The sequence below is a fragment of the Gorilla gorilla genome, chromosome 4, assembly GCF_029281585.2.
Source record: "Gorilla gorilla gorilla isolate KB3781 chromosome 4, NHGRI_mGorGor1-v2.1_pri, whole genome shotgun sequence".
In the NCBI taxonomy this organism is placed as follows: Eukaryota; Metazoa; Chordata; class Mammalia; order Primates; family Hominidae; genus Gorilla; species Gorilla gorilla.
The window spans coordinates 29,331,012-29,348,444 of record NC_073228.2 but is presented as its reverse complement, the minus strand read 5'-3'; the positions used below and the strand labels follow the sequence as shown (position 1 = coordinate 29,348,444).

Here is a 17,433-nt window from a genome sequence, read left to right as displayed (position 1 = left end):
GATCACTTGAGGTCAGGAGTTCGAGACCAGGCTGGCCAACATGGAGAAACCCCTCATCTCTACTAAAAATACAAAAATTAGGTGGGTGTGGTGGCACACGCCTGTAATCCCAGCTACTCAGGAGGCTGAGGCGGGAGGATCACTTGAACCTGTGAGGCAGAGTTTGCAGTGAGATTGTGCCACTGCATTCCCGCCTGGGCGACAGAGTGAGACTCTGTCTCAAAAAAAAAAAAAAAAAAAAAGGCTTTTCAACTCTCTAATACTCTAATTTAGTGGCAGGTCTTCTCAGAGAAGTAAGCTAAATGGATATTGTCAGACTCCTGCCAGCAGAGACCTTCTATATTTCTTAGATCAGGGAAGGGGAATGTCTTCTCGCCCTGCCCCTCTAACATACTTTAACCTGTGGAGGCAGAGTGGCCACACTTCTTACCTGAGATTGCTGGTGCTTCTGGCAGAACTCAATCATGTTAAAGTCACCTAGGTCAACCAGCAGGCCTTGCTTACACATCTCACAGGTCTTCACGGCACCAAGATCTGCTCCTTAGATTGGATAAAGAATTATATGTACATATAACCATGGGTCTGTTTGTGTTAGCACTTTGGACAGGTGATATTTGGGGAGTGAACTTGTGTGTGTTATGAATTCTGAGCTTCAGTGACCTTCCTTTAAAGCCAGCCATCTTCTGTAGAAAATGACCTTGAATCTGAGAGCTGAAAAATTTCCTTTGTAGTCATCTATTATGCAAGCTTCATAGAAGTGAAATTCCCATGACTTTTAAATAGCAGATCTTGCTTTCTATTTTAATATAAACAGGATGGTTCATAAACTTGGAATTGCTGCACAGAGGCTAAGAGTCTGTAACACAGGTGTTTGTAAAAAGAGTGAATATTCAGCTTTTTTTTTTTTTTTTATTGTAGACCCAACACAGGTCCAAGTAAATAAATTAGTGAGGACCAAAATAGATGGCAGAAGCTATTCTCGATCAATGGCTTAAAAATCTGCCTTTACTCCTGCCCAGGTAACATTCCCACCTGAGAACAGTGAGGGAGCGAGGGGCCAGGTGTGGGTACTAGTTACAGTAGTACCCAGGGCCAGCTCATCAGCCTGAGCTCAGACTCATCTGGGAAAAGAAATATGAGAAGGCTTCCTTTGTTGCTGTTTTTATAAAAACAGGCATTCTAGATCAGCATTTTTATCCTATTCCCCAATGCAAAAGTGGAGGATGCAGAACTGGGCTGTTATGTCTAAGCAAACATTCTGCCAGACAGTTTTTCCCCCTTAGTTGCGGCTTTTGACTAATGATGTACTGGTGTTTATTTTATGCATTAGAAAATAGAAGACCTATTAGTTACCTGCATGTATTTGGTAAAAATAGGGCTTGTGCAGTTTCATACCTCCATTCTATTTCCCCACTGGGGATATAAAGAACCAGTAAATAATAGAGACTTTCAAAGGGCAAGGATGAACAGGAAGTAATCCCTTATCTGCATTTTGTTCGCTTGACTTTTTTTTTTAGCATCATTCAGTAACGCTTTAGGCTACCAAATGTCCCATGAGTCTTCCGATCGAATCCTACTGAACACACCCATACAAGCGTTGACATTTATGAGCATAGCAGCATTTTCATGACATGTTTCACAGGTAACTTTTTCTGTGTTAGATGTTTAATTGGCCCAAATTTCTAGGAAGATAAAGGATTGCATGGCAGAGTCGTTAGCAACCAAAATCCACTCGTTTTCTTCCCTCTCTGAAGGACTGAATACTTTGCTCATTATATGGATATGCGTTTAAGCATCTTGATCAGTGGACTTATATTTCTTATGCTAGGGAAGTCGCATAAAACGGGCTCCATGGATGACACAGTAATATGATTACCCCACGTGTTCATTCTCTGATTCCATGGTGTGCTGTCCTTGGTGAGGGGGCGTGGCAACACCTCATGGGGACAGGGTAAAGCTCTAAGTCTCCCTGCAGCCTGGATAGTGACGGCTAAGGAGAAGGATATGGAAGACGGGGAGAAATAGGATCTGGCTGTGGGGGGATATGTTTTCAGAGAGGTGTGTCTGAAAGAAGCCGCAGCTATTTTCTGATCAAGTTGCTCTTTGCACTGATGTTCCATGCGTTTTTCTTTTTTTTTTTTTTTTTTTTTTTGGTTAAAGTTGATCTCATTCCTAAAGCCATGCTTTAAAGAAACCTTCTGTTCTCTGCCCAGAAAACTACAGCTGACCTACCGATGTGGTTGTATTTAGGTTATAACCTGCTCAGGGAGTTGAGAAGGTGCCGCACACCCAGTTATAAGATGCTAGGGAGCTGACAAAATCAGCACATGGAAATTTCTTTATCTAATATGGTTCTAGACAATCAGATCAGCGCTCTTATCCCTATTGCTAAAAGGCAGCTTTGTTTAGTTTCTTAGGTGACCCCCAAATAAAAGGAAGTAGGATGTGTGTGCTGGGGGTCTCTCATGAGGGACCTTCTGAAGTATTTTGCTGGGTGTCTGCTAGCTGGGCACGGCTACTGTGTGTCTGCTGAGCTTCCACCGCTGACCCACTTCTATTTCCTTCCTCCTGAGAGGCGATCTTAGCATCTCTGCTCAGGCCTCAAGCAGAGGTAGAATTCAATAGCATTTGTTCCCAGGAGTCTTCTCTCAGATAGAAGCAAAAAACAAAAAACAAAAAACAAACCAAAACAAAAACAAACAAAAAACCCCCAACTCCCTCCCATAGTTTAAAGACAGCTTTTATGAGCAAGGATCTGGAGCTCAGCCACGTGTCCCTGAGTCGCTGTTCTGCGGAGGAGAGTGAGCTGATGACAAGGCTCCGGGGCCCACACCGTGGTGCCTCATGTTAATTACATGTCGTGGCACGTTCACTGCACTTCCTTCCCCACCTACCTGATGTTATTTTCACTTTCAGCCACTTTTTCAGGCACTCTTGATGAACAAACTGCAGGCTTCCCACACAGCCGCAAGGCTCCAGGAGGGGGTTGCTTGGGGAACCCCCGGCTATCTGACAGATGCGACACAAGTCTCCCTCCTCCTCGGAGTCCTCCTCCAGGAGACTAAATGGAAAACAAGCCCTCGTGACCAGGAGGCTACACGTTTGCAGTTTCTACAAATACCAGTTCCCAGAGCATTGACAGAGAAGGAAGAGGGCTCCTGGTACTCACCCACTGCCCCCTCTGACCCTACTGAGATGATTTTTGATAACACAGGCACAAATTCTCTCTGTTTTTTTGAAACAGAGTCTCACTCCATTGCCCAGGCCGGAGTGCAGTGGCACAATCTTGGCCCACTGCAGCCTCAACCTCCTCAGGCTCTGGTGATCCTCCCACTTCAGCCTCCCAAGTAGCTGGATTACAGGTGCATGCCACCACACCTGGCTATTTTAAAAATTATTTTGTAGAGATGGAGTCTCACGATGTTGCCCAGACTGGTCTTGAACTCCTGGGCTGAAGCGATCCACATGCCTTGGCCTCTCAAAGTGCTGGGATTACAGGTGTGAGCCCCTGGGCCTGGCTGAGGCACAAATTCTTGTAACAGGCTTCTTTGCAATTGTCGATACGTGTAAGCTGACATGGAGGACCAGCACTGCCACCATAAATCAAGAGGTAAAGGGAAATGGCTACAGAATCATTTCCAAACTGGAGTCAAGGCCAGGAGCCCCTCTCCCTGCCAGGAAGTTTGTGGGGGTGACATACTGGTGAGTGCATGGGATTCGTGGTCAGGGGGCCTGGGTTTGAGGCCAGCCTCTGAAACTTGTGAGTTGTGTGACTTTGGATAAGTTCCTTAATCTTCCCAAGATCCTGTTTCCTCATCTGTACAATGAGGGTCATGGTGATAACACTACTGCCGCCTACTTCCTAGGGCTGTGGCCAGGCTGGCTACGTGTGACAATGAGGAACCTGTTCTGCAAACTGTAAAGTACATCTAGTGTCTGGCAAGGTGTTGTGCACAGAGTTCACTTAATAGATGTTGGTTTAGGTGGATGATGAACCAATAAACCTGGACACAATCTCCCGAATAACACCACACATGCCAACAAATGACGTCAGCATTCCAGAATGTAAGCGCTGGAATCTGATGAAGATAAGAACTAACGAAAATGTAAGTAAAGATATTTGTGTCTAATAAGTGGTGAGTGAAGAATAGCTGGTCGATGTTCATGTTGGGAGGTTTTAAGAAGCCTAAGGCTATTTTCTTTTCTTTAGAGTCCTCACGGGACTGGGGCCATCTGGTCAAGGAAAGGAAACTGGCTAGAGACTAAAATCAAAAGAGGAAGAAATGGACATTGCTCTGGATGGAGAAATATATGCTCAATTTCTTGAAAGACTTTTTTCCCCACGAAAGGGCAGCTCAGTGTAAAGAAGCAGAATTACAGTTTTCCATTATGGACATTCTCAATAACTTAAAGACGTTTTCAACATTCAGATTTCAATACATTTCAACATAATTTCCATATTTTCGTAAGTAATCAGGAAGAACATGTGTACATGGGAGTGAGTGCTCCAACTGGTGAAGATAAACTAGAGGGAGATCTTGCAAGTTTGAGAAGGTAGGCAGAAAAGTGGTAGAAGATTATTTTTTGTTGTTGTTGTTTGTTTTGAGATGGAGTCTTGCTCTGTCACCCAGGCTGGAGTGCAGTGGCTCGATCTCAGCTCTCTGCAACCTCTGCCGGATTCAAGCGATTCTCCTGCCTCCGCCTCCCGAGTAGCTGGGATAATAGGCGTGCACCACCACACCTGGCTAATTTTTGTATTTTTAGTAGAGATAGGGTTTCACCATGTTGGCCAGGCTGGTCTCGAACCCTTGACCTCAGGTGATCCTCCTGCCTTGGTTTCTCAAAAGTGCTGGGATTACAGGTGTGAGCCACCACACCTGGCCTAGAAGATTTTTAATTTAGGCAACTACACGGGATTTGCATTTGGAAACAAGTGCTCTAAATCAGTGGTTTCCAATAGAAAATAAATGACCATCGGGTTCACCGGTAGAGATTTTACAAACAGATTCCTGGGCTCCACCCTTAGAGGTTCTGGTTCAGTATCTGGGGCCCAGGAACCTGAACGTTAAGATGGTCATGCAGGTCTGAAGATCACTGATCTCAACAGGAGGACGAAGGGCTCTGTGGTGAACTTGTTATGGTTGATAAATATCTGACTCTTAACTTAAGGTCCTCCATCTTCTCAAAGGTATAGGTGGGGATCCACTGGCTACCCTACTTTGCAAAAAAAAATTTTTTTTAACAAAAGTGAAGAAGAGACAGAAAATCACAGAAAAGAAAAGGAGAATCAAGCATAAAATCATTACCCCAAAGTAACTGCTTGTTAATAGTTGAGACTGGCTGGGTGCAGTGGCTCACACCTGTAATCCTAGCACTTTGGGAAGCCAAGGCAGGAGGATGGCTTGAGCTCAGGAGTTCAAGCCCAGCCTGGGCAACACAGCGAGACCTTGTCTCAAAAAAAAAGAAAAAAATATATAGCTTGGTGTACTAGCCTCTGGTATTACTCCTGTGCACTTACTGTTTTATAGAATTGAGACTGCTTTTAGGATTAGCTCAAGATAGCAGGCTAAGCACCCCCATCAGTCTCCTTTCCCACACAAATCTCTTAAAAGACCAAAAAAGAAAATTAAATAGAATGAATCCACAATAGTGCTGGAAAACAAGCAGGCCAGAAATAATGAGGAATTCTTGGAAAGTCGATGAAGATATGATGATATTGACGAGAGGAAAGGAAATGGCAACCCAAGGCATTCTCACAGAAGCATCGAGAAGGGAAGGGCAGACCCAGGGAAATTCCAGACTTGGGCTGCACCAATGCAGGGGATGGGGCAATTATGAGGGTACGAGCTCAAGAACTGCTTCAGCACGAGGGGACCAGCTGCTGCCCCCTTTCAGATACCCTGTGATGCAGGCAGCAGGTGGCATAGTGCCTCTCCCAGGGGAACATTCTGTCATTGTATTCCAAAGAAAGGGAACTCTCCATAAAGGTCAAAGTTTTTTGTCTTGTTAGAGACAGGTCTCACTCTGTCGCCCAGTGGCAATCATAGCTCACTGCAACCTCAAGCTCCTGTGCTCAGCTGATCCTCCCACCCCAGCCTCCCAAGTAGCTGTGACCACAGGTGCACGCCACCATGCCCAGCTAATTTTAATTTTTTTTTTTTTCTTAGAAACAGGGTCTCCTTTGTTGCCAGGACTGCTTTCAAAGTTTTGGCCTCAAGCAATCCTGCCTCAGCCTCCCAAAGTACTGGGACTGTGGGGAGTGAGCCACTGTGCCTGGCCACAGGTCAAAGTTTTTCAAAAAGTTCATGAATGACATTCAATTACACAAAACCTCCCATTCAGGAAACTGGATCTCAGAGGAGAAAAAGCACACAATTGCCGGGGACAGCGTGCTGGCCACCTCTCTCTACTAAACCACCCATTCCTTCCTTCATAAAACAACTGGGGGCCACCTGTCACATGTGGAAACCACCAGCATGAATGAGAGGGGACAAGGAAAATAAGTCAGCTGACTCTAGAGGAAATGAATTGTTTAATGAAGGGAGGAGGTAATTCTCAGGAGGATTCAGAGAATATTGGCAGCTGCTACGTAAAAGGAACAACAAGAGATAAGGAGGATTTCTGGGGATTTAAAAAAATGTGATTAACGAAATAAAAAATTCCAGGTGAAACAATATTAATGGACAAAATATAATTCAGGCTAAAAGTCTAAAGCTAGATATTGATTGATCCACCAAGAAGAGATCAGCCATGAGCTTTAATGCACTAAATAAAAGCAAAATTCTTATACATGCAAAGGAGAATGGGCAAATCCAAATCAGAGTGAAGGATTTTAATCAATGTCTTTCAGAAATTGACAAACTCAATGGAAAAGAATAAAGTATGAAGGGTTTTTTTGTTTGTTTGTTTTTAAGACAGGGGTCTCACTCTGTTGTCCAGGCCGGAGTGCAGTGGCAAGATCTTGGCTCACTGCAGCCTCTGCTGCCTCCTGGGCTCAAGTGATCCTCCTGCCTCAGCCTCTCAAGTAGCTGGGATCACAGGCACATGCCACCACCCCGGGCAATTTTTTTTTTTTTTTTTTTTGTAGAGACGGGGTTTTGCCGTGTTGCCCAGGCTGGTCTTGAATTCCTGAGCTCAAGGAATCTGCCCACCTTGGCCTCTAAAAGTGCTGGGATTATAGGTGTGAGCCACTGTGCCTGGCCTGAAGGATTTTAACATATGTATTTTATATATGTATGCCAACAAAGAGAGAAGAAAGAATGTACAACCTTTTCTAATGCCATAGCATATTTATAAGTATTGAATATGTATTAGGGCACAAAAAATACTGTTCATATTTTCTGAGATCACAATGTAATTAAATTAGGATGGGCAATAAAAAATTTTGAAAAGAGGGTAACAAAGAGAGATTATATATGTATTTATATATAGATGATATATATTTATTATATAAATATACTAAAAATATATTTAATCTATGTGTGTATATATATACATATATATGTATAAATATACAATATAAATGTATAAATATATAAATATATATGTATTTTTAGAGACAGGGCCTCACTTTGTCACCCAGGCTGGAGTGCAGTGATCACAGCTCACTGTAGACTCGACCTTCTGGGCTCAAGGGATACTCCTGCCTCAGCCTCTAGAGTAGCTGGGGCTACAGACATGTGTCATTACACCCAGAGAACATATATATTTTTTGTAGAGACAGGATATCGCCATGTTGTCCAGACTGGTCTTGAACTCCTGGCCCCAGGTGATCCTCCCACCTTGGCCTCTCAAAGCACTGGAGTTAATGGCATGAGCCACCACGCTCAGCCCTCAAATATTTTTAAAAAACCATAAATCAGCCGGGTGCAGTGGCTCACACCTGTAATCCCAGCACTTTGGGAGGCCAAGGCGGGCAGATCATGAAGTCAGGGGTTCGAGACCAGCCTGACCAACATGGTGAAACCCCGTCTCTACTAAAAATGCAAAAATTAGCCGGGTGAGGTGGCGCCTGCCTGTAATCCCAGCTACTCAGGAGGCTGAGGCAGGAGAATTGCTTGAACCTGAGTGAGTGGTGGAGGCTGCAGTGAGCCGAGATTGCACCACTACACTCCAGCCTGAGCAACAGAGTGAGACTTCGTCTCAAAAAGAAAAAGAAAAAAAAAAAACCACACAACAAAACCCCAAAAAACAAAAACAAAACCATAAATCAACAATAAATGTGTATAATTGATGGAGCATTTCAGGCAGTGAAAGTCCGAAAACAGACTGATAAGGATAGTGTATGCCAAAGAAAGCATTTCAAATTAGTAAGGAAAGGATAGAATGATTGTGGATTAATGGAATAAACATTTTTAAAAAGACCTTAGAACCTCATCTAATACCATACATCAAAATATATTCCATATGAATTTAAGTATAGCTACCATATATTAAGCGCTTACTGTATGCTAGTCTATGACACACATAAATGTTTAAAACCTCATTTAGTTGTCACTATTCTTTGAGGAGTATGTATTGTTATTTCTATTTTTCTGGATCAAAAAACAGGTTTTTAGAAATGAAGGAACCTGGCTGGGTGTGGTGGCTCATGCCTATAATCCCAGCACTTTGGGAGGCTGAGGCGGGTGGATCACAAGGTCAGGAGTTCGAGACCAGCCTGCCCAATGTGGTGAAACCCTGTCTCTACTAAAAATACAAAAATTAGCCATGCATGGTGGTGGGCACCTGTAATCCCAGCTACTCAGGAGGCTGAGGCAGGAGAATCGCTTGAACCTGGGAGGCGGAGCTTGCAGTGAGCCAGGATCGTGCCACTGACTCCAGCCTGGGCGACAGAGCGAGACCCCATCTCAACAACAACAACAACGACAACAAAAAAGCAGTGAAGGAAACTGCCAGAATCATAGAGCTAAAAGTTGGTAGAATCAGGAATGAAATCTAGAACCATAAGATAGCAAAGCCCATGTTTCTAACCACTATGATATATGAAAGGAGAATATAACAATACTAGACAAAAACAATTATGGATGCTTGAGTGAGCGTTGGAGTTTCTAAGCACGGCACCAATGCGAAAGTGATACAGGAAAATACTGACAGATTTGATTGAAAGTAATGTTAAAATTCCACTACATCAAAAATATATACATAAAATGTAAAGTAAATAAATGGGAAAAGTAAAAACATATCTGTAAAATATTCGACAAAGAATTACTCTTTGCTTTTTTTGAGATGGAGTCTTGCTCTGTTGCCCAGGCTGGAGTCCAGTAGGGCCATCTCAGCTCACTGCAACCTCTGCCTCCTGGGTTCAAGAGATTCTCCCACTTCAGCCTCCCAGATAGCTGTGACTACTGGTGTGCGCCACCATGCCCTGCTAATTTTTGTATTTTTAGTAGAGATGGGGTTTCATCACGGTGGCCAGGCACTGGTCTCAAACTCCTGACCTCAAGTGATTCACCCACTTTGGCCTCCCAAAGTGCTGGGATTACAGGAGTGAGCCACTGTGCCCAGCCAAAAATTACTAATGACAAACATTAAAAAGCATAGAAATTCCTGGAACTGGAAAGGGCGTGGAGAAAGAGGACCCTCATAGAGTGGTGGTGAGATCGCTAACGTGTAGAACTTTCCTGAAGCACAATTTGACAATATACATTAAGAACCTTAAGACTCTGCATTCCTTTCATCAGCAGTTACACATTTAGGAAGTTTTTCTAAGTAATTAGTTATGCATGTGTTAAAAAAGGAGACTGATCAAATCATAATAGACACATGTAATATAAGCAGCCCTCAAAAAAATTGACGTAACACTGTAAGTTGAGAAAAGGATTAAAAAGCATAGAGTTTGGAAAGAAAGAAATCAAACTACTAATATTTTTTACAGTTGAAATTATTTTGTATTTTGGCAAAAATACAGAGAAAACATATAGTCCGTTGGATTTCTACATCTTAGCAACAAAGAGTTAAAATTAGAATTTAAAATACTGTTTCAATAGCAAATAACAACAAATAAAAGAACCAAGGGATAAATTAAATAAATGACTTTTATGAAGAAAACCACAAAACTATACTGAAAGACATTAAAGAAGACACAAACAAAAGGAGAGATACAGCATGTTTATCAAAGAAAAAGTCAATATCGCAAAGATGTCGATTCTCCCAGAATATTCTATAGATTAAATGCAATTCCAATAAAAATCCCAACAAGTGGATTCTTAAGTATACAGTCAAGGACTCTTTAAAAAAGTAGGGAAGGAGGCTTACATCATCGCATATCAAAAGTTATGAAAGTTGCAGGCATTAAGACAGAATGGCATTAGATTAGGGAAAGACAACAAAAGACCAATGCAACAGAATAGAGAGCCCTGAAACTGGGGCCTGTTGAGGCATGTTCCAAAGGAGAGGTGGCTGTGCAGATCAACAGGGAACTATCCCAAACACTTGGATATTTCATATTCATAAGTGGGAAAAAATAAAGCTTACTTCACATCACATATTAAGAACCGCTTCACATTTAAGTCCAAATCCATTTCACATTAAATCCTAAATATAAAGCTAGAGATTTTACAAGAAAATAGGAAGAATAGCATAATGATATCAGGTTAAGAGAAGGATTTCTTAAGCAAGACAAGATACAAATTGCAATCCAAAAAGAAGATGGGGCCGGGCACAGTGGTTCAAGCCTGTAATTCCAGCACTTTGAGGGGACGAGGCGGGCTGATTGTTTGAGGTCAGGAGTTTGAGACCAGCCTGGCCAACCTGGTGAAACCCCGTCTCTAATAAAAATACAAAAGTTAGCTGGGCGTGGTGGTGCACACCTGTAATCCCAGCTACTGGGGAGGCTGAGGCAGGAGAATCAATTGAACCTGGGAGGTGGAAGTTGCAGTGAGCTAAGATCACACCACTGCACTTCAGCCTGGGCAATAGAGCAAGACTCAGTCTCAAAAAAAAAAAAAAAAAGACAACATAAAGAAAAAGACAAACTAGACAAACTACAAATTGGGAAAAGATATTTCCAACACACAACTGTTGAAAGATTAAATTAATAGGCCAGAGATATTAAAATAAAATACAGGTATATTAAAATAAAATACAAATACTCTAAAAGAAAAATGAGCTAAAGACATAGATATTTGGCTAAGCAAAGTGGCTCACGCTTGTAATCCCAGCATTTTGGGATGCTGAGGTGGGAGGATTGCTTGAGGCCAAAAGTTTGAGACCAGCCTGGACAACGTAGTGAGACCCCATCTCTACAAAAAAATAAAGACATCAATATTTCACAGAATGGAAAACACAAAATGGTCATTTAATATTTAAAAGAGCATATAAAATGCCTAACTTCATTAAGTCATGAAAATGCAAACTCAAGCTACAATATCATTTTATTCCCATCAGACTGGCAAATTTGAAAAGCCAATCAATATGAATGTTGTCAAGGATGTATAACATTAGACATGACTGGTTTGACACTAAATTGGCATTATTTAGTACAGTGGAAAATGTGTTCACCACCGGCCCACCAGCCCACCAGCCCAGCTCTTCCACTCCTAGACAAGATCCCAGAGAACTCTTCCACATGAGCCAGGAGACATTTACAAGAATGTTCATGCAGCGCCATTTGCAGCAAACAATAAAGGACACGAATGTCCATTGACAGAATGGCTAAATTGTGGTATATCCATATGAGAGAATACTTTGTAGTGTGAAAAGAATAAACTAAAGCCAAATATATCAATAAAGATACATCTCACTAAGGATGTAAGAGGAAAAAGCAAGTCACAGAAGACTAGAGATTCTATTTCTACAGAGTCAAACACTTCCTCAGAGTTCATAAATATACACAACATATTGTTTAGAAAAACTGGCTGGGTCGGTGGCTCATGCCTGTAATCCAGGACTTTGGGAGGCCAAGGCGGGTGGATTGCTTGAGATCAAGAGTTCGAGACCAGCCTGGCCAACACGGTGAAACCCTGCCTCTACTTAAAAATACAAAAATTAGCTGGGCATGGTGGTGTGGGCCTGTAATCCCAGCTACATGGGAGGCTGAGGCACGAGAATTGCTTGAACCCTAGAGGTGGAGGTTGCAGTGAGTCGTGATCATGCCACTGCGCTCCAGCCTGGGAGACAGAGTAAGACTCTCTCAAGAAAAAACACAAAAAACATATAAACATATGGTAAAAGCTCAAAGCAAAAAACCCCAAAACACAACACAACGAAATGCAAAAGGATGATAAACGCAATACAGGAACGGTCAGGGTGGGTGTGGGGAGCTGAAGGTGGGATGATGAGAAGATAGGGTGGATGAGGGGCTCAGGAGGGCTCCAGTGTGTAAGGAATGTTCTGTTAGCTGGACGGTGGGCACAGGGGTGTCTGGGTTTGTGTGTGACGTGTGCGCTTTAAAAATTCTCTGAAGTGTACGTATGTTATGTATTAATTTATATGTATTACGATAACTGAGGTGAAATTTTAAAAAAGTGTGATTGAGAAATAGGATTAGATATTAAATTAAGGCATATTAGAAAACAATATCAACAGATACTCACTAAAAATTGCATTTATATGCAAAGATAAAAGACTAGAAACAATGTTTTTAACTGTTTATCTTTGGATGATAGGGTTACAGGTGATTTTTCTTTTAAGTCTGTATTTTTAATATTTCCAAAAAGGAACAAATTTGAAATAATAAGAAAAGCATAAAGTTTATTATATACAGAAAAAAGAGAGTGTCTGGATAAACTATTAATAGGTACACGAATAATAGCTGTTTAATGCAAGACCATGCCTGGAAGTGAATGCATTTTCAAAGAAATTATTTTTAGCTCAAGGGCATCACTTTGGGATGGTAGAAATTTAGACTTCTGACAAGTAGGTCTGAAGCTGTATTTCTGGGGAGGTGAGGATTGGTAGGTGTAAGGTCTCTTGCCCCTTAACCATGGGTCGGTCTTCTGGTAGCTTAATGTGGAAAAGAAAAGGTACTGCTAACTAGAAAGTTACTTCATTACTGGAGTTGGATAAATGATATTTATTAATAGGAACAGGTATGCATTCTATGTTCCATTTTCCTCTCGTTTTTACATTTCTAATTCACAGCCCACATGAGTCATGCTAATATACACAAAGAGGGCTCAGATTCCAAGAATCAATTTCCAGATCAGTAAGCCAAGATCAGAGCATGGTAAACACCTATCACAAATGAAATGGTAGAATCCTGACATGGTGTTTAATGATGGCTTTACAAAGTATCACATTTCATAGCTGTGAACTATCCCCAAATCATCTCACAAAAAAGGAAAGATCAAAGAAAAGGGCAATTCAGAAAAGATCTTATTTCTCTCTCTCTCTTGCATGAAAAAGAGCACATAAAATAGAAGCAGTGGTTACCCCAGCGTGGCCCTTCAGAGAACCGAGGTAACTATGGTAACTAAGAACGGTCTTTTAGTTCGCAAGGTTCGAATTCTACAACTGTTGGTTGGATTTGGGGTAAGTCCCATAAGGGAGAGCTGCGAACTTCAAGTGTGGAATGGTTCATTCTCTAGGGAGATAGCAACCTTTTCCTAAAAAATCTTGGTTCTTCGTTGCTGGAGAGAAGAACAAGCCCTGTGAAGCAGTCAGAGATCCTTATACCCAGCAGACTTAAGGGTGTGGTATTCAAGGAAAAAAACACTTTGGGAAATACAGAAGAAACTGATCAGGAACACCAGACTTTTCTTTATAAATACGTATGTTTAAAGAGCAACAAAACAGAGACAATTTTCTCAAAATAAGCAACCACTAAAATGTCAAGGAAGGACCCATTTATGACTTAAAATTCCCATGGCTCTCTAATGAAAGCAATGCTAATTTCGGCCTTGGGAAAGTGGAAAAAATATATAATTATGAAAAGTCCTCACCTTTCTTGCAATTTCTTGAGTTTCTCAGGGTCTGCCTTTATCTTACTGGTTTCCTTTTCATCTGTGAAACCAGAGGCTGCCATCCTGCTCCCATTATCATTTTGATTTGGGAAATGAGACACTGCAAAGAAAGTAAATGGTGTATTTTCTTGCAGAGACCCAGACACATGCAAATGGCCTTCTGAGTTCATTCTTGATGGAGAGGAGCTGGAAGAATCCACTAAGGACAAATTGCCCTGTGGATTTAGTAAGAGATCTGTATATAATGGAGCCCCCTGAGGCTGGCTTGTTAAAGTAGTATCTTCTGCTTCCCTGACAGCAAATTCGTGTGCACTGTTTACTGGGAAATAATTATGGTTTTCGGCACTGGCAAATGGAGTCCTATTTCTAATGGGAGACAGTGGTTGGCAAACATGAAACCCTGAGTTTCCCTCTGAGTCTGAGCTGTGAACTGAAGTCGATGACATTGACAAGTCTACTGGAATATCATCTCTCAGAGCAGAATCCATGAATGATGCAGGAGGGTTATAGGATGAATTCACTGATGATCTTGGAGATATTGGTCTGCCAGAAATAAAGTAGTCAAGAGAATTTTGAGAACTGTTTAAATAGTCTTGCCAGTATCCTTCAGAATCATGGGTGCCAGGCCTATGTTCCACAGAAATACGATCACTCCATGCATTTTCAGCATTGACACCAACCTCTTGTCTGGGCTTGGATTTGGTGTCCCACGAAAGAGGGCTCTTTTTCGCATTTTCACTGCCACCTCTGTCCTTCTCTGTAGCAGATTCCCTATCAGGCAGCCTGGGGTCTTGGGACAACCTTTGCCCAGCAGAAGACCGCTCTGTTGCTGGCTCCATTGCATTGCTTATTCTCAATGAGCCATGACTGGGCTCACTTCTTCTTGAAGAATGACCTCTGCAATTTTCAGCATTTTCTTCAAAATTTTTATTTTTGGCCTGAGGGGTCGATGTCCCCCCAAATCTACTTCTTTTGTGATGGGAAGGAGAACGGGGTGAGCACATACCAACCCACAGACATTCTTCAAACTGGGTTTCCTCTTCAGTGTTCTCTCTTTCTCTTCTTCTGTTCAATGACAAAAGGGAATAAAAGTCTTCATCTCGGAACCTAAATGATGCCTTTCTTGGCCCTCCTACAGTGGTGGGTGTGAGTGGTGGCCCCGAGAACTCACTCAATACTTGAGGACTATTTGTTCCTTGGAAGGCCTGGGACAGGGCTGGATGCAGCTCACTCTGGGAAGGAGCACTCGGGTCTCCTTTTTTGGCTCTATCAGGGGGGTTCTCAGTCATTGGCTGTGACGATGGGACCAAGTTTCTTCTCTCTCGATTTGGCCTCTTCAGCTTAGTGTTACACATCAGGCCTTCTTGTTGAACTACTTGATCTGCATTGAGAAAAGACACATTTATCATTCCAGTAAAAGGGCCCATGGATGAAAGGCCTCTAGCACCAAGTGCAAAATTGCCCTTTAAATGCAACAGACAAGACCTAGAGAAGAAAACAGACACGGTCAAAATGGCTGGAGGTACAAGAGGAGCAGAGCCCAGCAGCCTTCATTTTACTGCCCCGTATTCTCCTTTGTACCCCTGTGGTCCTAGGGAAACGGGGGGACCCTGAGGATACAGATTCTTTCTGCAGACGCTCCCGGAAGACTGGCCCAGCCCCAGCCAGTCAGGACTGATGATGCGCAAATCTCACACTAAATACTGGCTTTTGTTCCATACGTACTGAAAGGGAAAACCACCACTCTGGGAATGACTTCTACAAAAACCACCAGCCCTTTCTCATCCACGTTCATTCAATGTACATTTATGACACCCTGCCTCCCACGCAGCTTTACAAGAACTTAAGAGAAGTATAGTCTTGGCAGATCAGGAGGAAGGCTATAGGAGCTGGCACCCGGGGAACACTGGGGATTTTGGTCATGTTTACTATTTAGTGAAAATAAAAATTATAAATCGCTCGTGAAATCGTTATCTTCTCTTTGTCACTAGCCCCAGGTCAATTCTGTAACTTCTGGCTGCCCTAGAATCCCTACTATGAATTCCTACACAGAATCACTGAACTGGCCAGAAGCATGCTAACTGTCTCTCTCTGTCTCTCTCTGTCACACACACACACACACAACTTAAGCCTCACAACCCTGTGAAATAGGTAACACAATCATACGACATTATAACTTGAGAGTACCAAGGCTTAGGGCAGTCACATAACTAGCCCAAGATCCCATTTCCAGTAAGTGATGGAATGAACATTTGAACCCACGCCTGCTCGATACTAGGGTTTGTGTTCTTAACCACCACCCTGTGTTAGCCCTTAAGAAACTGGCTGGCCTTCCGATTTCCTTGTGAAAATGAGAATCCATTGAATTCATCATGGTGTGTGTGTGCTGTTGAGGGTCTTTTACCCTCTTGATGTGAGAAGGAAACTGACAGTACTTCTCTGATGCCACTTACCTTTATTCCCTCCTGACATCGGCCTCCCCCCGCTTTGTTCTCCTCTCTGCGATTGTGTGGGATCTGATGAGATGCTGCTCTTTTTATCATTCCATTTCTAAAGCGGTTCACCCTGTAGAGTGGACAGGACTCCACGGGCCCTGGAAGGTCTGTGTTGATAACAGCTCGGGCTGGTGAAATGCAAATCCTCAGAGCATCGGGCACCACCAAGGGCCAAGTCAATTCTGGCTCACTTTAATTGGGGCTCCTCACAGGGGGGCACCAGTGTGAGTCTCTAATGTCCTAACACTCGGGCAGCTTCTTTTATTGTTAACTGCATGGGACACTCAGCAACGCAGTATGAATCTTGACTCATCAGCTCTTCTAGAAATCAGTTAAGCTCTCCTCTCAGGCCCCTCCTGGGTTTTATAAACCCCGGTTAGAGATGCAGCAGCAATTCAAGGATGCTTTGAGCATCTGGCTGTGGAACTACAGCACTGGAGCTGGTGGCGAGGCCACTCCAGACTGGGCCGACCCCCATTTTGGGAACAAATGCTTCTACGTAAGCAACTGAATTCTCCTGATAGTTTTTTAAAATAGAAAAGGGGGCTGGGGGCCGTGGCTCATGCCTGTAATCCCAGCACTTTGAAAGGCCGAGGTGGGCAGATCACTTAAGGTCAGGAGTTCAAGACCAGCCTAGACAACATGGTGAAACCCTATCTCTACTAAAAATACAAAAATTAGCCAGGTGCTGTGGTGTGTACCTGTAATCCCAGCTATTTGGGAGACTGAGGCAGGAGAATCGCTTGAACCCAGGAGGCAGAGGTTGCAGTGAGCCCAGATCGTACCATTGCACTCCAGCCTGGGCAACAGAGTGAGACTCTGTCTTAAAAATAAATAAATACATAAATACATAAATCAATAAAATAGAAAAGGGATCTAGAGGAGTTGGCAGTGCAGGCTTTGGCTGATGACTTTTTTTTTTTTTTTTTTTTTGAGACAGAGTTTCACTCTTTTTGCTGGAGTGCAATGGTGCGATCTCGGCTCGGCTCACAGAAACCTCCGCCTCCCGGGTTCAAGCAATTCTCCTGCCTCAG

At 42.8% G+C, this 17,433-nt stretch overlaps 1 protein-coding gene and 1 long non-coding RNA gene across 20 annotated transcripts in view; one reads left to right on the top strand and one right to left on the bottom strand.

Moving 5' to 3' along the window:
• MARCHF10 (membrane associated ring-CH-type finger 10) overlaps nt 1–17,433 on the bottom strand; it is a 112,918-nt gene that overhangs the window by 20,727 nt on the left and 74,758 nt on the right. For 16 of the 19 annotated variants that reach the window (XM_055386916.2, XM_055386910.2, XM_004041138.5 and 13 more), the window contains 3 exons: nt 13,884–15,285; nt 2,895–3,061; nt 431–540 (listed from right to left, as the gene is read on the bottom strand). In XM_055386916.2, coding sequence (XP_055242891.1) covers nt 431–540; nt 2,895–3,061; nt 13,884–15,285 — 1,679 coding nt within the window. Of the gene's footprint in view, nt 1–430; nt 541–2,894; nt 3,062–9,873; nt 11,244–13,883; nt 15,286–17,433 lie in introns of those variants that run through there. The other 3 variants (XM_055386919.2, XM_055386920.2, XM_063706205.1) reach the window with 3 other exon arrangements.
• Nucleotides 1–17,433, top strand: part of LOC129533494 (uncharacterized) — a 51,385-nt gene that overhangs the window by 16,114 nt on the left and 17,838 nt on the right. The window lies entirely within an intron of this gene.